At 40.3% G+C, this 20,860-nt stretch overlaps 1 protein-coding gene across 4 annotated transcripts in view; it reads left to right on the forward strand.

Annotated features, from left to right (window-relative positions):
* Positions 1-20,860, forward strand: part of LOC109632016 (intermembrane lipid transfer protein VPS13B) — a 313,199-nt gene that overhangs the window by 268,410 nt on the left and 23,929 nt on the right. For all 4 annotated transcript variants that reach the window (XM_069537175.1, XM_069537173.1, XM_069537176.1 and 1 more), the window contains exons 47-51: positions 13,209-13,364; positions 14,851-15,114; positions 17,196-17,279; positions 17,663-17,838; positions 20,637-20,807. In XM_069537175.1, coding sequence (XP_069393276.1) covers positions 13,209-13,364; positions 14,851-15,114; positions 17,196-17,279; positions 17,663-17,838; positions 20,637-20,807 — 851 coding nt within the window. The remainder of the gene's footprint in view (positions 1-13,208; positions 13,365-14,850; positions 15,115-17,195; positions 17,280-17,662; positions 17,839-20,636; positions 20,808-20,860) is intronic.

Raw genomic sequence — 20,860 nt, forward strand, 5'->3', positions numbered from 1 at the left:
AAGAGGATTCAGAACAAGTAAACAAAATGAACTGATCATATTTATTTAGCTGTTAAATGTGGAACCAGCTGATGCACAAAATGATTTAGTTGCAGAGCAAGAATGCTCAAAAATACAGTACAACCTCCCTCTGATTGAATATAATAAACTCTATGTTTGTCCTTAAGTGTCCATCTCTTTTTGGGAAAACCCACTGCTGTGAGCAGTTAATTTAAAAAGCTACTCTTTGCAAACACTCAAGATTTACTGACCCAAAGTTGGAAAACCAGCTGCAAGTAGAATCATCATCATCACTACCATCAGACATCAGTTCCTGCCATCGCATTACAGAGTTCAGTTTGACATGTGTTGAGTAATCTGGTATGGCCCTCAAAGGATAGTATAAAAATTTAAATGGCCCTTGGTAGAAAAGGTTCTCCACCCTTGTCCTAAGCCATAGTTTAGAAAACATAATCGTATAACATTCCCTTGACCTCAGCTCAGTTCAGGTCTCTCTTAATTCCTGATGCCTCACCAGCATTAGTTTGATGAGATCAGTAGACCTGGACAATCTCTGGTCTCCACAATGTTTTGGGGTCTCACTTGGACATTTGTGCCTTGCTTTTATGACTCTCCAACAACAGCACGCAACCTCCCAGCACTGTCATGGTCTCTTACTCAATCCCCTCCTGTGTTCACGGAAATTCTGGCTGAGCTCATTATTCCATCTCTGGCTTGTCCTGTCACTGGCCTCCACCTGTGTATCTTGTTCTGTCTTGGACTCTGGCTAGAAGGTGACTTTGTCCTTTTAATCTCTATTACACCAATTTTAACTGCAGTCTTTGCATTTGAGATGGCCTTGGACCCTGAAGCCTTGCTCCACACATGGCCTAATCTTCTTTTAGCCTCTCTAGTTTCTTCTCTTCTGGATTCATACAGTTCTCTTTGTGTAACTTTTACCCTCCTCACAATTACACTCTCGATTAGCTCGCTCCCTTAATCAGACCCCCATTAGTACCATCACTCTGGTTAGGATTAATCTCTCTCACTCTCTCTCACACACACACACACACACACACACACACACAAATACATACAAATGAATACTGAAGTACACACTCCCCACCTATGCTGTTAATGGCCAATCTCTGGAGGCCTGGGGCCTGTCGAGAGGCCAAACCTTGATCCTGTCCTCATGGCTCTGGTATGATGTGTGTGTCCCAGTTGGCCTGTCCTCTGGGAACAGACATACGCACACACAGTCACACACATTCACAGCCACAGGTACTAATATCCAGTTGTAAGAAGGAATAGAGATAGGGAAATTATCTTCCGGGAAATTTAATAAGAGAGTTGCACAAAGTTGTCTCATTTACCTCAATTGCATTGGATTTGGCTGCAACACTGTTTACCCCTGAAACTCCACAAGTGTTTTGCGGACTCAAACACTTCATCCACCCCTCCATCGGCATATTGGTGAGTAGAAAAGAGTGAATTTTCATTTTTCTGTGAACTATTCCTTTAACACTGGGCTGAGTAGTTGACTCTACGGCCAAAAATGTGTCTGCTGCTATCTTTCTGTTCCTCCCACCCTCTCCATTTCTCTCTGTTTATGAAGCACAAACAGCCCATTAAGGGAGTATTGATTTGCCAATCGTGCTTTATTGTCATACAGTAAATCCTTTAATCCTTCCTTAATCTCCCTTTGCCTGCCCATAGATTAAAACAGAATGTGTTAGTGTAGAGAGAAGGACCTTCCTACGTGAACAGGCCTGCTGTTGTTTCAGCTTGAACCAAAACAGGGAGGCATATTTAACATCCCGCAATCTCCTGTGTGTACTTTTGTATGTCCATGTGCAAAAGAGGAGTGCTTAATGTGTGTGATTCTGAGTGGTCTGAGCAGTGTACACTTCCCGTAGTGTTGACATACCTCAGAATATCTGTCACTTCTCTCAAAAGAACACTCAAGCAGAGTGTTTTTGCAGTGAAAAGTGAACCTTGGCTCAGGTCACACTCCTTCTCACTGCTCCTCTGTTTCTGCCCGTCTCCCTTCCCTGCTCTCTACCCTCTTGTTTCTGTCTACAATTATGACCTTAAGATGCATTGAAAGGGCTGATTGAGGCAGTCATGTCCTCAGAGCTCACTGTCATCTTACCATTGATCGAATTCCTGCCCGTAAGTGCGCACTCAGACCAACATATACACACGTGATAAAATGTTTCCTTGGGCCTGGAACCAGTCTGGCCTCTCACCCTCTTTTCTCTGTTTTGAGCGCAGCATGCCTTCACACCCCAGCGTTTACCAGCCAAGGTGAAGAGGTTTATAAACACACACAATCTTTTATAGAGGGAGCAATAGATAGAATGATGGATACAAATAAATAGGTTGATAATTTTTTTTTTAATGTATCAGGATGATCATGCATATAACTACACTCTCTCTAAGTTTTAGTTACAGTTTATGAATATCTCTAACACACAAACACACGCTGTCCTCACCCTGCTCTTTTTCAGGGCTCTGGTGTGTGGTGTGGATGGTTGAAATATCTGGCTGCTCCGTACAGGATGCAGCCTGGCTGATGGAAATCCCTGTGGTTAGTGTGGTTAGCATGGAGAGGGGTGTAAAAAGCCCCCTAGATTTGGGAAGGACATTTTAAGTGCCTACAAGGAATATGCACAATTTGAATGAATTGTAATTTACTCAGGCAGCAGGCTTCTACAGTAGAGCCCTCCATCTCTCTTCCTGGTTGATGTCTCTACGTGTTGGTATGGGTGTGTGTGTGTGTGTGTGTGTGTGTGAGTGAGTGTGAGTGTGAGAGTGTGTGTGGTATTGGGCCATTAGTATCTGTGTGTCAGTGTTATGTTGGTGTTTGCGTGTGTGGTTTCCAGGGGTAATGTGCTGTAGATAGCAGCCCAGGACTATTAGTTTGCGGTAACATTGGGCGAGTTGTTGGAAGCACCCATGACAGGGAGGTATTTGGTAGTGTGTGGAGTGTATGAGAGAGGAGAGTGAGAGAACACTTTTAGATCAATGTACTGGCTGATCTTATTTATATGTGTAGGTTTGTCCATATGTTATGTGTCAGCAACACTGCATATTAGTTTTGTGTGTTGTTGTGTACTTGCCAAAGGTGCTTTGCTTTGTCCATCTAATACGACCTGAAACACGGTTCAACTTTTACAGCTTATTATTCAAAAAAAGGAAATCAAGTATTTAGCTCTTAAAATGTATAAGCTCTTTTTTAAAGTAGGATTTCATATCTCTCTGTCCTGGCCCATTATTTAATAAACACTGCCCTCAAGTGAAGTGGTTTGTTTGTGCTGTTCCAAGATTGTGGCTTTAACTGCACTAGCTTAGTCTGACCCTCTGGGGGGATATTAGTTTCAGTCACGTTAACTCACATACTGACTGATCAGAGGGAGAATGTGAAGCCAGTGAAAGGCACTGCTGTCCAGTTTGATCTCTGAAGAAAACCTACACTTTCCTGTTGTTTATCCTCTGAGCTGGATTAGGTCTAGAAGGCAGACATGTACTTAAAGGTATTATCTTAGGTTAAAAAAAGGAAGAAGAGAGTTGAAAAAAAATTGTTAAAGTATCATCGGGCAAAGGTTAAACATTGGCTCAGACCTTTGCATTTTGATCATAGTTTGTATGTGAGCTCACATTCATGTGGAGGAACATGAACTACTGATGAATGTAAATCGCCCTCTGAGTCATTATTAATAGCTCATCAGAGTGTGACAGTACAGTCATTCATTCTGTGCTGTCACACTCTTTATCTTGTCTACGCACTGAAACAACCATGATTCACTGGGATTATTAAGGCAAATCCTTCGTCAAAAAAATGCTAGATAAATCGTCTGAAGGATTGAAAATGAAGTTGCATCATGTTCGTCTTATTTTAACATTTTGTGTCTATGGCAACAAAAAACAAATTTTGTGTGAGTCAATGTATTAGAAGCTAAGTCGGTCCTTAGAGAGGGGATCATAATTGTCTCAGTTTGGCAAGATAACTCTAGAAAAGAAACATGGTTTGCAGCTTTATTTGGCTATGCACAATTCACATTCCAGGTCCTGGAATAACAAACTTATATAAAATTGCTCATCATCCAGTAATTAAGTTCATATTCTCTTTCTCACTGATATGAATTATAAAAATGCTTCACTATTGACTCTTATTCACTGACTGACTCCGTGGCAGCAAGAGTTTTTTTACTCATAATAATAACTAATAATTAGTATTAGCCAGATCAAGAGTGGTGCATAGATTATTCAATTTAAGTCTAAAAGTGAAGAAAACAATTTGTTCAACTTTCTCCATCAGATCTTCAGAACTACATTATCCAGACAAACTCAGAAGTCACTGATGAAAACATTTACCCTATAAGGCTGAAGAAACCAGTGCTAATGCAAAAGTCCACTGCTTTTGAGACATATACAGAAAAAATACACCCAACTGTTATTTTCTGAATCGCCTTATACTTCCTCCTTAAAACTCAGGTGATACACTCTATCTTAAAATACCAACCTCAGTGGCCAATCCCATGTGTTATAGAAGCAAAGCAAAGCTCCAATAAATGTGAAATTAACTAACCAAACCAAAGTGTTCCCAAACTGCTGACTCGAATGTGGCTGGGGTGTCTGCCATCTCAGGGCTATTATCCATCTTGAGCTAATTACACAAGCCTAACTTTTACTGCAGGCATGATCTCTAGATCATGACAGGACCATTTTAATCACATAATACATGCAGTTGGAAGACAGTACAATAATTGTAATGTGTAAAACAGCCCAACCTTACTTTAAGTAGTGTTATAAACAAGTGTTACATTTTAATTAATGAGAGATCAACAGGTTGCACCTGCAGCAGTTGCAGCAGGTTCAGTTTCGTTCTGTAAATCTGTAAATTACACATGGCGGCCTGCTCGGAGTTTGGCAAATGGCATTTAAAGGTCTTCTAGAGCATGTGGAAGAATATTCTCTGTTCTGTTGAGACCAAAAATTGATTCTTTGGGCTGAACAGGAGGTTCTGGTAATAACCTATAATGACACTTCTAAATTATGATGATGGCAATATTATGCATCAGCAGAGACACAGAAGCTGCCCAGCCCCACATTTCTAAAATGAATTTCTAAAAACAGAAAATATCCGCTGAGATCATATGTGTGTCAGTGTCCCCGATCTTTCTCGCCCCCCCTCTCCCCTACTTCCCTCTCCCCACTATCCCTCTCTCTTTTCCACCCATCTCTCATCTTCTTCCCCCGTTTTCTTTGCTCACCCCAACCGGTCGAGGCAGATAACTTTGGTTTTTGATGTTTCATGCTATAAAAATGGCATGAGACTTCATGATTGACTTGTGATTGTTTGGATGGATTTATTCACATCAACTCAGTCAATGCTGCACAGACAATCACCAGAGCAGAATGGCTGTAGTATTTTGGTTTCATTTTCTTACAGTTAGAGGAAGTGGACATTTGTTATCCAGTTTTATGTATAGTCATTGGTAATTTCATGATTGTGCAATATTTAAATTAGCTTCCAAGGCCACATTCCCTATAGATTTTTGTGCTTACGCCTCTGTTCGTCCCTACGGAACAAGGCTAAACATTTTGTAAACTATATCAACTATCTCAATCAAAGTGCTCAGATGCCTCAGCAGCTAGTCTGTATACCCAATTTCCTGCACCCCATTCTTTCAAAAAAAAAATTTCTGTGCTTGGAAAGCAGGCTTGATTAGTGATTCATAGGGTCGGCCTGAGATCTTAGCCTTGTTTGTCACAGTTATTTTGCAAACAGAAGTAAATGTTTCGACAACATTATGCAAATGTACCAGTCATTTTTGACGTCAGTGACTCCTGAATATTCTCGGAACCCATTCTCATCATTTTGCAACCAAACACTTGATCCTCATCCAACCTTTTTAAAACAATGTACTACATTCCACAGCTCTCCACCACAAATCTCCACCAGACAGTTTATTTGTGAAAAACACAACAGGAAGGACAATCGTTCTTGCTCATCTTTTTGTTTTCACTCGCACTGACCTACCATGGGATTTTGTTTTGATTTAGTGGTGTGTATCTAATGATGAGCCATTGGTCTGTCGTGTGTACATATATATACAGTATATATCGAGACAGAGAGAATTATTCTACTGCCTTTGTAGTTTGTCCCAGATTAAGATCTCCCTCTGAATAGAGATTAATTTAATTAAAATGTTGACCAGTGCCAAGCCATTAAAATCTAATTTGTTTGTCTTTGTAAATATTTTTAAACGTGCTGTTTGTTAGCAATTCAAAAATGAGTTTTCAACCTCTCAATCAAATCCTTGACCTTAAAACTACAACAAAGAGTGGTTCGAAACCTGGTTTGGTCAACAGAACTGTTTCTGGTTGGTGTCCACATGGCAAAAGTGTTGGTATGTCTGTATGCCACTCATTGCGTTAAGACAGCAGATTTAGGATTTAGTCAAGATCCCAGTCTTAACAAACTGAAGCACCCATGCTGTACTGTGATGTCAGTTCCATTATGAAGTCTGCCATTCTTGTACATGTCTTTTGTTTGGACATAATGATCAAGGTGACATAATAATCTTTTCTTTTTCGACCCTTTCAGAACTTAAGTTTATTTTTCAAGCTGATGATTATTTGACTTATTCAACACATTATCCAGGTGGAGGGTTTCTTTTGGATATCATTTTCTGCCAGCTTGGCTGTGAGTCCAAAACCACATTGGGGTCTTTTCCACTATGGGCAAGTAACAACCCAAAACCTACAGCTGCTCATGCTTCCCTCTAAGTTTTAAGGACCTGAAAGGCTTTGGTTCTGCCTTGTGTTTCCACTGTATTTAACAAACCAGAGCATTTTGCATAAACACGACTGAAAATGTGATACTTGGAGCTGTTTGGAAGCCAAGTACAGTTGTTGGAAAGACAGCTATAGTGTATGTAATTTTGGTGTAAAATCAGCAAGCAATGTGGGCCCATTGGTGCTGCCCAGGGTTCAGCACCATGGACAGCACCTTGGTGCTATTTGACCAATACCAGGGCACTGGACTGGGTGGCAGTTTTGGCTTAGTGGCCACAGTAGGAATGACACAGGTCGCATGATCCCTTGAGACCCAGAAAGACCTTTAAGTAGAAAGAACTACAAAATTAGGACATTACTATATCCTACAAATGTATGAGAAGCAAAAAAAAATATCAATTGAGTTTACCAGCTATCAACCTGGCCAAGTTAGATGGAGGCACGAATGCACAGGCTTTACTGGCAGTAAGTTACAAGCAGGAGAAACAACAATTTACTGGGCTTCAGCCTCATTAAACAAACTGCCATTCTGTTATGAGTAGCTCTATAGGTTGCTCTATAGCTCTATAATGCTGCATTTGTTCTTTTAATGGCCAAGCTTGTGGTTATGTTGTAGTAAGGAATAGTTCTCCGTAGTGGAATTCTGCATTGTACTGTATGCATTGCATACAGTAGAGGCATCAATTGCATTCATGTTGTTAAACTGCAGTCACCCTAGAACCGCTGGTATGTAAGAGGCACTCTAGCTGTGGTCATGGTATGGGTGGCTGAGGTCTCCCTTTGTCTAGCTAGCCTGTGATCAAAAACACAGCACTTTTTCATTTGTATGTGCAGTATGTGTTAATATGTTAATATGTGTTTTGTCTGAAGAAATGTCTTCGTAATGCACCAGTGGAGTTATTGAAAGTTAGGATGAGCTAGTGTCATGTGAACATGAACAGGAACAAGCAGGTAGAAAGATGTTTTTGTAGAAATTAGTTTAGCTCCCTGTTATTTTGCTGCAGAAGCCTGGGGCAAGCTTTTTTGTGTTTTCAAACTGAAATGAGGTCTCTGTCCTTCCAGGGTTCCTAGACTACTGACCCCTTCATCCCCCTACTGTGTGGTTTTCAAACCTCTCTCCACTCAGACAGTATTCCTTTTGTTAGCTCTATTCATTTGGAGCAAACACTTGCCACATCTGCATCTCCTGCAACTCTTGAGGCCCTAAAATGTCTAAGATGCCTTGGTAGAAACCAGAGAGAGAACTATGGAACAATGTTAGTCAAGCATAAACCTCTTAACGTCTCCTCTGTCAACCACGGATCCACACAATGCCTTCCCTCAGTACCTTTTTCCAGCTTTCAAACCGCTTCTTAGACTTGCAAATCTGGACTTTGAAGTAGCACTGCCCTGCTTCTTTTGTCAGGGAGAGGGAGCCAAGGAGGAGAGAAGCCTTGCAGACAGCTGTTAAAACCACCATAATTCCTTCATGTTACATGGATTGGCCCTCACTGCTCTGGCAAGGATGCTGTTGTGTCTTTCTGTTCTATCTTAAACTAATATATGTTCTCTGCAGTCCAACTTTGCCTTCTTCCCTATTTTCTTTCTCATACCCAACATTTCTGCAGGCCAATTTCCAAATCTATATAATTTTGTTTCGCTTCTGAGGGTCAACCTATGTCTCATATGTTTGGTGTCTAGCTAGCTCCCTGCTCCCAAAGACATTTCACCAGACAAGACAGGCCTCTGTTCTCTGATTTATGACATTGTTTTCAAATTCTGAAACTTTCAAGCATTTATTTTAGACGTAAAGCCTGCTTTAGGCAGAATTCAGAGGAAATCAGCCCTCAAAGACTAGCCCCAACCTCTTTGAGCCTGTTATGGAAACTTTTGTGCAAAGCTACCAATGTTGTTTATACCTCTACTTCATGTCCCAATGTCCCCCCATTATAGTCTGAGTGAGATGGAATGAAGGAATGGTAGTAATGGGTAGACGACCAGCGACCACTATGGCTATGTCAGCTGGATTGTGCAGCATCCAGAAATTCTGATTACATCTCCACTGTAGACAGACATTTATTCTGTGTTAGTTGTGCCCAAGCACATTCCTGTGAGAGGACAGAAGACGGATAGCATTTACAGTGACTTTTACAGTGTCTGCAGGGGGGCAGGGGTTGAGGGACATGTGGTGTGTGTGTGTGTACATGCATGTAAGAGAGATTTTATATTCAGTCTATCTATGCTAGTGCCTTGTCCTGACACCAGAGTTGTTGAAGCAAAAACCTGAATTTGAAGTTTACCATTTGAATCCTCATTGACTCAGTTTACAAAGCTTTGGTTTTGACTGACTGTTACCTTAACGTCTTTACACAAAATGTAGTTGGTAATAATTTTCTCCTGGGACCGGATTAAGCAACGGAACAGGCAATAGACATGACAACTCAGGCGAGTAAGGATGGTAATTCTCAGAAGTTAACACTAATTCTGAGTGTGTCAGTCCCATGTTTGGGTTTTGTATTGCATTACTATAGCAACGGGCCAATCTGGGTGGTGGGGTTTCAGAAAGTTCATGTGGTCCTGATCTTGTGATAAGACCATACATGGTCCCAACATGATCGTGTGGATTTGAACGTCGTCATTCTGACCCTCTGATATTTTGGTTTAATAGACAGGTGTTCCTTGTTATGTCTAGGTTAGTCAGTATCAACAGGGTCTTTGATTCTAAAATATATGTCAAAGTGTCATTATGTGTTCAACATTAAGCACCTGTAGATTCTGTAGGTATATAAGCAGCTTAGACTGCATTAAAACCAATAAACCAATTGATTACATTAATTAATATACAAACCAAACTACAGCCTTCATTATTGTCTGATCACTACAAGGCAAGTAACCCCTGTTACCATGCCAATGGACATTAGACCAGAGGAATGGAGTTTATTTAGTTCAAGTAGGAATAGTATTTAGTAGGAATAAACAGTCCCGTTTCATTCTGATGATTCATCTCGATGGAAGTGGGATGTATAACAGTTGTATAGTACATTCGTCAGATGGTTAATATCTACCCTTTACATTGCCCAATCCCTCTTAAGTGTTTATAACCATTTGCACAATCCTTTTTCTGGTGTTTGTAGTACTTTTATATTTGATATTGTTTCCTTTTTTCTTTTTTTTATATCTATGCTTGCACAAACGCATAACAAAATTCTGAATCATCTGTAGCTTAGTTATATTAGTGTATTTGCACAAATGTGTTATAGTAAACCTTAACAATGACACAATGTACTGTCAAACCAAAAGCCATATCAGTGACTTTATTTCAGTTTATTTCTAAAGAATTGGGATGAACGCTTGTAGTTTAATTATATTAATAAGTGAAAATGTGTTTAACTAAAGCAATTTATGGATGTATTAATAGCATTGGCCAAATTGCAGGCAAAAACTCTGGATGAATGCTTGTATTTTGTTAATGTCAGTGCTTGTGGCCAGAGTTGTCATAGGAAAAGCAAAAGTATGACATGGTCCTCGCCAAATCCTGTTTCAATCAGGAAATTGATAACAGTTAATATACAATACAAATCAGAAAATGCTTTATGCAGTTCCAATTACATCAGTTTAATAATCTCTATAAGCAGATCACTCTGGTACCAAAATCTGAGCCCAGTAATGTTCTGGAAGTTAAGTGTCCACTGTCAGCCAGACATAACCACATGTCTGTAACAGGGGCATGAAGGGAAAGATTTTATTTTTACATTTCTTTACACGGAATACCCAACTTGAGAAATAATCATTAAATGGGCTCTAATTTGGGTTTGGACAAAAATCTTGAAATCAGTTCCACTTATTGATTGTTAGTTCAGGAGTTCTTAAAATTATTATATTGAAAAAACCTAATTTGCAGCTGACTGAAAACTGGTTTTGCTCAATATGTTGTTTTGTCAGGATATTGGAGTAAGAGAATCACATTTCACAGAGTTTAAAAAGATTTTAATGATTATTAAATTCCTCAACCTTATCAAAATAAAGTTGGAGTAGATGCTGTTTGTTTTTACACTTTAGTTTGATTTATTTTCCACAGTTTTCAGTCAAGTATTGATTTGTCACTTTGGCAGCCTGGCCTTCTCAAGACACAACACCTTCAGTATCGACTGTTATACTGCTGTATATTTTACCTGATTCTTCTTCAGAGATCATGTATTGACTAAGTATTCTTCTCTTCAAAACACATTTCTCCTGGAGAAGTTCTAGATTCAGTTGAAAGCTCTTAGGCCAGTTTTAATCTATTTGTATAAAACTGCCACATGTGGCTGACTGGGTTTTCTCAGTGTCATTAAATCACAAAGAGGCAAAGCAGCTTCTTATTTTTCATTCTTGTCATCCTACGTATCCAGTTCATCTGTGTCACTGCTGTTTTTTTCTTTTCTTCCACCGTCTGAGTCAGAACAGTGATGATTTAAAACAAGCACAGCAGTTGCTGTTTGAAGTTTTTGGAGCGACATTATTATGACTTCTCACTTAAAGGTCAAGTTTAGCCACAGGCATGATAAAGTAGATCGGGAAAAGGGAAGGATGAAGGGGTTAAAGGAGAGAGAAGTGTTGAAATAACAGATTGGTCCTCACAGATGTTGCTGAGGCACAGCAGAGGTCTCTCCCATAATTAACACAGATCCAGTCCCACCTAAACTCTTCAAGACTTAGGCTAATATAAGAAAAATACAATTATTCCAAGGAGCTGTATGTTAGAAGGGAAATGTCTGAGTTAGTTTATCCCTGGAGATTTTTCTGCCAGCACTAGTAAAAACTAGTGGGCTAGATAATGTCTGAGTGAGCCCATGCATGTGAGAATAAAAACTGCATGTGAGTGGGCCTGATCATGACATTTCTAACATGTAACAGAAGCAAAACTGTGAAAAAAAGAATACAAATATCTCAGGATTATAAAAAGGTGCCATTCATTTAGAAGACGCTGGCAGAGATGTCAACTTGAAAAGACAAATAGATTTGAGAGCTTTAAATCCCATTTTACAATTTGTTTTTCTCAAACCACCATGATCTTACCTGGTCTTGATTATAATGTTAGTGCCACTCTAGTGAGTCATGCAGTAGTTCTGTACTCTGAGACTAAACCTTAACTTTTACAACGTCCTGGCACTTTCCCTGCGAATCCACTGAGCGAGGAATCAGAAATTATTTAATTTCACCTCTGCCGACAGAGAGCAGGGGTGATCTTTAAAAAATACGTGCACTCAGGCTTTGATTAAGAATGTTTTGTAAAGAAATCTGCCTTCAAACAGTGAGGAAAAAATGCTCTTTGACCTCAGGAGTCATTTGTTTTTCTTTAAGCAGATTGGCTAAATGTTTGGTGCAGGGAAGCGACAAGTCAAAGTGTAAATCTTCTGAAAATTCTCCTGTGTGCCAGAGTTGTCACTGAACCTGTCCCTCCCCTGACCCCCTTGTCTCCCTTATCTTTTTAGACTCTTTAGCTCACATATGTTGCCTCTTTGTCACTCTCCCATTCTCTTCCCTCCCCTTCTTCTCTGTTGCAAGTTTCAAGTTGTGTTGGCGGTTGGGCTGACATCAAGAGTTCAGCCAGGTGGAAGGTCAGCCATGCTGCCTTAGGGGGAGAAGGCTTTAGATCCCCCCAAATATTTATGATTCTGCTCATATTGAGACCATAATCTAATAACAGCTCTCACATTGTTTGACAAATTAGTTTCCTTGTCATGTAGAGTTCAGCATCCTGTATAGAGAAGTGGTCTGCTCTTATTGACTTTATTTTAGTGTAGAAGTGCTGTTGTTATGCATTTCTCTTGGGGGCCTGTAGCAAAGGCTTCAGATATATGCACTTCATGTCTTGATGTCATAAGTCAGTGTATTGTATTTGATGTTTTGTGTAATGGAGAAAGTAACTTAAACACTGGTCTACAGACTGTCTGCAGATCTAAATGTATTTTTCTTATAAATGATGGTTCTATGCCAATTTCCAGCCCTGCTGGCATGCTGTGTCCCAAAATACATGGAAGTGGAAAATGCTCTGTAAATTGTCACCCCTGTAAAGTTGTTTTGAATGTCAAAAGACGGGACAGCCTCTGTATATTGCTATCTGCCTCTTATTTAGATGTGTGGAGAGCAGGCCCTTCCACATCCAACCACACAAGTATACACACACACACACATGCAGCCATAATGAGCTTCCACATCAGCTGTTTTCCACCAGTCAGTTTATTGTGTGCAACCTTCTATTTCTACCCCGTGCAGGAGCAGACCTATTCAGAACCAGTAAACAGGAACATTGTTGTAACTTCTCCCTCCTTTCAAAATCTTCTAAACAAAAATTCTCATTGTTTACTTCCCTTTTGCTTGGAGATAATTAAAGGACAAGGAGACTAACCTCTGAGATGTCCTCTGTCTCTGTTTTTGTCCTGAACTTTCCTGTCTTCCAGCTGCTGCACATTTGTATTGAGGGATGGGGGAACTGGCGCTGGTCAGAGGCCTTCAGCTTGGACAACGTAGGGACTCTGCTGAGGACCATTCAATACAAAGGACGCACTGCCTCACTCATCATCAAGGTGGTGCAACTCAGTGGTGTCCAGAAACAGGTACTGTTAGTTTTGTTTTTTTAAACATATTTTATTTAAACATCTTTCTTCCTCCTACAACCATAATCACTTAAACATATATATCATTTTCAAATGAATGTCTGTATTTTAGATGAGTGATAAAGATAAGTGAAACATTTCTTAAAGTTACAATCTCACTGTTGCTCTAATCAAAAAATTTCCGTTTTCTTGGGCATCCATTTTTTTCTCACCGTCAATATCAACAGATGTAGTTTGTTAAGTTGTCATATTTGGTATTTTCTGAAGAATTTGACATTTTTCATTTTTCTAACCACACCAAGGTGCACTACTGGCAACTTTTCCATTGACAAGTGAAAATGTGTGGACGATATAAACCACAGGAGGACCAACATTTTTAACAATGCCATGAATATATGGGATCCTGCAGATTATTTTGCTGCTAACCTGTAAAAGATCTTGCAAATGGTTTATTACCTCAGAGGAAACAGCACCATGTTCGTGTAATGCCTGTTAACTGCTGCTATGGAAATCTGGCCGGTTTCCCAGCAATTGTTTATGGATGAGCATTTTTAATATCCAGTGCTATGATTAAGTATTTGCCCAGCTAACAACACTGTATTGTGTTTTTGTCAGTTTTTGTAATCTGTTTTACAACACTAAAACATAAGTTTATGAGCTTTAAGCCGACCAAAAACGCAATATCCCTCATCAATTCACAAAGAAGATTACAGGAAATCATAAACCAACCATAATTGAACCATAAACCAGCGGCATTCTCCTTTTTATGCCAAGAATAGTAGTGAATAATGGCAAAAGGCAGGGTTTCTGTATTCACAAAGATATAGAGATACCATCAGATTATAGCAGTGACAGTTTATTATATAAACAGTGTCATGTGGTTCATGTCACCCTCCCATCATATTAACACCACATGTTGACAATTGTTAATAAATACCCCCTGTATTAATACCCCTTAATATGAATACACACACACACACAGTGCAGGGAAATCAGGGCTGCTACTGACACCTTCAAATGACTTGACTACCCAAAACTTATTCAACTCACATTAATATAGCACAGAAAAAATACGCTGACTGGTCAGTGCTGGGAAATGTTCTTTATTACACCCATGCTACACAGGAGCAGCTAGATGTATTGAAATCTCTAGCGATTGTCACAGCAAACGTTATGGTCGGACAAACCTTTCTGGATTTTGAGGAAATTTAAATTTACATACTTTGACGGAAAAGACAGGTTTTTGGTCCATACGTGTCTGACATCTCATTCTGCCTATACCAGTATTGGCTTGTGAAAAATGACCATAAAACAAAAATAAACCTGCATGGGATCTACAGGTAGAGTTGAGAAAATCAAACTCTGTCTAAGTTAAAAGTTGAACCCTCTCTCTGTTATGCCATGCACAATGTTGAATAGAAGGTGTAACAAAATCTGCTTCTGAGGACTTATAGGAGGGATTCTCCTCTGTTGTCTTTTGCTCCAGGTAATATTCTGTGGGCGGCAGGTAATGTGCAGCTACCTGACTCAGGACATTGAGCTCCGAGTGGTGCAGCACTATGTGGGGCCTGACAGTCAGACAGTGGTCAGGGAACACTGTGATTGCCTGGAGGCTGGGGCCAAGTTGCCTTCCTATGTGCTGGAGGACACTGAGATGACAGAGCTGTGTGTGAGGGCTCGAGGAGATGAAGACTGGTCCCAGGATGTCCAGCTGGAGAGGAGGAACCACAGCAGCAGCTCTGTCGTACAGGTAGACTACATCACACTTAGGCCAACCGTAACCACAATTTGGCACTGGAACTTATTTCCATGACCAGACTGAACTGGTGCTTGTTGTGGGGCTGTTTTCCCAAAGACCTGTCAACTTTTTACTGTAGTTTAGTTATTGGCGACATTTGTTTTTTCAATTGTTATTCACATTTGATTTTTTACAGCTCTTGACAGGCCTCATTATCCATCCTTTTTTGTAAAACTTTTCTGCAACTCTAAGCTCTAAAACAATGGGCAAATATCTGCCTTTGTTGTTAATGGCACATGAGATTAAAGCTTGTGGAGTTAGCCTTCACATGGTTTGTCTCTAAATTCATCTCAGAATCAAATCTCCTAACTATAAGCACATGCGTATAGTCTGTAGTAGCTCCAGAATTATTGAGTCGATTGTGCAAATGGAAGCTGGACCTGCCACTTTGACCAACCAGGTAGATGTACACATTGCAAACACGACCACTTCCAGTCCGCTTTCCATCCACATTCACACACATGTTTGGAAATGGTGACAAGACCACCAACTGTGACCGGATCCTCTTCTCCTGGGTGGCCACAGTGGCAGAGCTTGTATGTTGCATCTCACTGTTGGAGAACAAATTGAGATCTTTCTCTCAGATAGGCTTACAAAGGCCCCTAAAACATAACCCAACCATGTTGAGAGGGAGAAAATACAGTTTATGCTCTCTCATAACAACACTAACCATAGCCAAACACTAGCTGATGGGCACGGCAAAAGGCTTTGAAGGCATTTTCACACTGCTGGATTAGCGCCAGATGATCACATCTCCCCTCCATCCTTGCTGGATTTGCACTTTCTTGTTTTTCTTCATTCTCTCTATGCTCTTTCTTTGTTCTCTTCCTTTATAATGTTGTTAACGGCTAGCCATTTTACAGCTCTAGCTTCTGTGTGGGTCTGAACATCTCTGTCTCCTCTCCAACCTCTGCTGTTATCTCTTCTCCTCAGATCCGCCATTCATTACACATATGGAGGCTTGGCTCCAAATGAGAGAGCTGCCTGGACTAGTAGCTGAGTCCTTAGATCTCTCTATCTCTGTCTGCTTCCCATTTCACTCTGTTTTATCCCTTTCTTTTACTCTTTCGCCCACACACTGGCTCGCCCATTGAACCTAGTTGTTAACTCATCCACTTTATTTATTTCAACCTTTGGCATCCAGCTTGTCCACCTGTTCCACCCTCTAACTCTTACCTCTTTCGATGCCCATCACCTCTCTTCTCTATATCCTGATTCTCTGTATCTGTAATTTATCTGAAGTAACTCCCCTTCCTCATAACCCCCCTTATCTGTTATTTTCACCATTTTCCCAGCCATGAGTGTTTTAGGTGGATCAGGGTTATGGCAGTATGTGTCACCCCCCCCTTCCCAAAAAAGCTGTTTTCTATTGAAGTGCATATTCCCTCTGTTTCTTTTCTCTACTCTGCTGTCCCCACCAGTGAATTAAGTCCCCAGTGTGTCGCAAACTAGGCCGCTTGTTACGTGCCTTGGCATCACTAGGCTTTAATGAGAACAGAGGAGTGAATGAGACAAACACCAGTGACACATTATGAGTGCTCAGCCTTCGGTGGACATATCGTCAGTCTTTAAATCTTGCTAGATTTAACTGCCTGTAATGGCCCATTATCTAGCACTAACATCTGTCAGTTGCCTTAGCTATTATATTGTGTTACAGGCTTTATGGGAGACTTAACTTTAAACTACTGGCAGAAGCCAAGAAACAAAGTTTTATAGGACAAAACATGACAATTTGTCACTGATGGAGGCAATAAACATCCTGTCTGTGAGTGAGAGGCAACAAATGCATTTAAGTGATCTGATATCCATATTTTATATTCTAATCACAAACAAAGTTGCCCTTCAGCATTCCTTATCAGTCTTTCTCCTGTGAACCCTTTGAAATGTTGGTAAGATATGAGACGTACTGATAAAACTTCACCCTCCTTAGTTCAGAATGACATCTGTCAATTATCTTTTGTTGACATTTTTTGAATTGGACAGTTGGATTGATAATTACTGAGACCAATAACAGTCAGCCTGCCTCCTTTCAGGTGCCTTGTTCCAGTGGTTCTTTACTCTATGTGTGGTGCACTCTCATCACCATTGAACCTGACTCTCACATGCAGCAGAGAGTGGTGGGTATTCTGCGCACACACACTTACATAAACTATTATTTCCACATTGTGGAAGTTAAGGTTTTTGTCATCTGTTGAGACTGACATGATTTGTTTTTTTTACTCAGTTTGTGTATTATTGTCGCTTTATTTGTGTTATATTTTCAACCACAGTCCATTTTATAAGAATAGCTTGAGATTATAAATAAGCATTAAATTAAGCGTTAAATCATGAACAAAAATATAAAAATATTGTTCATAAGGAATTATGGCAATAAAATTATTGAACCTCTAAGATTATTATTATGCTCAGCTAACTATTTGTCTATTTAAATGTTCTACACTCAATGTGTTTGTGCACCAATTATCACTGATCACTGCTGTGTGTGAATGCAATGTTTCAGGTTGTATTCAGTCCACTGTTCGTCATGAGGAGCCACCTGCCAGATCCAGTGATCATCCACATAGAGAAGAGGGGTCTCGGACTGAGAGAGAGCCAGCTGATACATGGACAGGGCCACCAGGAGCCCCTGTTAAACACTGAGGCTGACCTCACCCACCATCTCACTTTCCAGGCCAGGTAAAAAAAAAAACTTTGATACACTAATACCATATAGTACATTATGTTGACCAAAAGTTATATTTTTAGGTTCTTACCATTTAAAGCTAAGGTAGATCTAATTTAAATAATAGGATATTTTAACAATAATTTAACTTTCTACATATCAACCCTACTCAGAATCTCGCCTCAGCCTGAGGCAGCCCTCCATCTTCTCTCCCAGTCCTCTCTTTTTCCGATCAGCAGGACAGATTCACTGAACCATTTACATCTCTAAAGCCAATATTACATTATGCCATAAGCAACCATCACCTACTGCACAAAGGACAGAGTCTGACTCCCTGCCATAATGGATTTGTCTCCATTTACAAAAGAGGGAGAGACACCTACTTAAGATTTTCTCACACAACGTTCTCGTTTCATTGAGGCAACATGGAGACAAGATCCAGGGGGATCCAGGCACATTTTAGTAGAACAGGAAGCAAGCTTGGCAGCAGCTGAGACACAGCTCAATTTCCAACATGTCAGGCTGGACCATAATTACACCTCATTTAGATACAGGCCCTAACAAAGAGCAGCTTTTTGGCCATGCATGGACTCCATATTTTGTTTGTGTGTGTGTGGAGAGGATGTGTGTATGCACACATGTTTGCGTGGGTGGATGAGTAGTGTATGTGCACATGTGTCATTGAATTTGTGTGTGGTCTGTATCTGTCATTGTCTTTGTTAGCTGTGTGCCAACATAAGTGTGACAGTCACCACTTCATCATGCGCAGGGTCTGTTACATACATCACTACTGCTCCTGTTACTCTGTCCCAGTTTGTCATTGTGGGTTCTCACTTTCTCATATTATCCATATCCTCTTGTAAGAGACAGCCCTTTATACAGTTCATTTTAGCAGGCTCCACTATAAGCTGCATCAATTGTTAAAATGTGTGGCTGCATCAAAATTTGCCCATAAAATAAATGTCATGTGTCGTTTGTGTAAGTCTTATGTAGGTTATATAGTTAAATAACATCACAACTATACTTTGTGTGTCATGTCTCGTACATACAGTCTAATTGACAGAAGTTATGGTCCAAATAGTCTTTCAGTAACACAAGTGTTTATGTTTCAATATAGATGGCCCCAAAGAAAATAACTACCACATGTGCATATTGTATTGTTGTTGCTCCTACTGTATTTGTTATCTGTTATTTATGTTGCTGTATGCAAATCCACGTAAAAAAGATCATCCCTTGGTAGCAGCCCATGGTGGATGAATAAACAGAATAAACATGTAATTGACTCCCGCCAAGATAGTTTTTTGCTGTAACTGTTGTGTGTTTAGATATTTGGTTGCAACGTTTGTTTTGATTTCAGCTGCCATAAAGGAACCACAGTGGTCATACAGTGACTGGGAATACATTTGGCCCCTTCACGCACACAAAAAACAAGCTCAGAAACAATTAAGTGTCTTGTCTGTCTGGATTGCAAACACAGTGTGTTCACAACCCGTCTCGTGCCTTAACTGTCTCTCACCACACACATTTACATACTCCACTTCCTTGGCCACCCAACACAATCCATCCTTCATCCCTCTCCATCCTCACAAGTGCACACTGTAAGCCACAATTGTAAACATACCTTTACACATGTACATATTTTGTACGCATACACATGCACACAGACCCACCCCAACCACCACCAACAAATCTCTACCCCAAACCTCTGGGACAGATCCAATCTTGAATGTTCACTGGTCAGAAGCTCATCTTTCCTTCCTGTAATTACACATAGTTGTGGGCTCTAATGGACGAGGTAGAGTGCATAGCTGCGGTCTGCGACAAAAGAGTCACAGACAAGTCTTAACCAGAACTGTTATGTCCTGCTCTCCTCATATTGGCCACCACATTAGAGAACTGAGGGTTACAATCAGAAGCCTCTTCCAGCTTCCCCCCTCAGGAGCTGCTCTGGATGAAAAGCTTCCTGTCAGCGCCTAGTCCCTCTCCTCTGTCTTGCCCCAGATCCATAAGCAACAGCCCCTGTGTTCCTTTTATAGCACAATAGGCTCTATTAATAAACTCTTCCCTGGGGTAAGGGGGCTGCTTTGCTTTAGCCAAGTGGAACTGGATGCTGTCTAGTGCAATAGAAGAAGCCATTGCAGTGTTTGGATTTTGTTATTTTTCTCCTTGTTGTAAAGACATAATTGACCAGTGTCTGGGGCTGAGGTATCCAATAGGATTATATAGTGCCGTTTAGCTTTTCCTGTGATCTTTGTAAATTACTGTTTGTAAGGCAAGACAGCATGTCAGGAAGAAAACTCCAATGAAAAGGCAGATTCAAACCGCTCAAAGTTTTAGGGTAAAAGCAGAGTTCAAGCAGAGGTCAGTTTAATTGCTCTGAACAGAACAATGGGTATAGTCATTTGCTGTCAAGAGATGTCTTGTTCTATAGTGAAATAAAAAAGTGCACTTGAATTGTGTGTGGCGTAGAATAAGTAAACATGCTTCTAAGCCAAATTTGCTGACAAAACACACAGCAGTGGTTCAAATCGTGTGCCTTCATCGCTCCAAAAGTATGTAGGTTTTCATTTCAAGCAATCTCTAATCATACCATCCACCAGAGGAGATAATCAATTATAGAGCTTGGCAGGAGGACCTGCATGTTGTTGGGTAAAAATGGCACATGGTTGATGATCACTGAAAGTATTTATATTTAAAAACTATTTGGCTGTGAAGTATATACTTCAAAAGGAAAGTAAATGTATGTGTCACATTCAGGCAGGTCTTGATAGAGAGATCTGTTATGATTTTGTGATCGTATTCTGCCCCACAGGGAAGATGAGGATGCTTCTCACTGTGCTGTGCCAATCTCCACCAACCTGATCAAACAAATAGTGAATAAGACTGCAAGTGAGGACAACCTGAAAGACATCCTGGCTGATTTCTATGGTCCGAAGACCTCTACTGAGCTGCCTTGGCCCTACGTCACCAAAGATACTGACAGGTACTGCTCTGCAAATTTTGTATAATGAATGTTATGTTTTAATGTCTGTTTGG

This window comes from Paralichthys olivaceus, chromosome 13 (assembly GCF_024713975.1).
Source record: "Paralichthys olivaceus isolate ysfri-2021 chromosome 13, ASM2471397v2, whole genome shotgun sequence".
Taxonomy (NCBI): Eukaryota; Metazoa; Chordata; class Actinopteri; order Pleuronectiformes; family Paralichthyidae; genus Paralichthys; species Paralichthys olivaceus.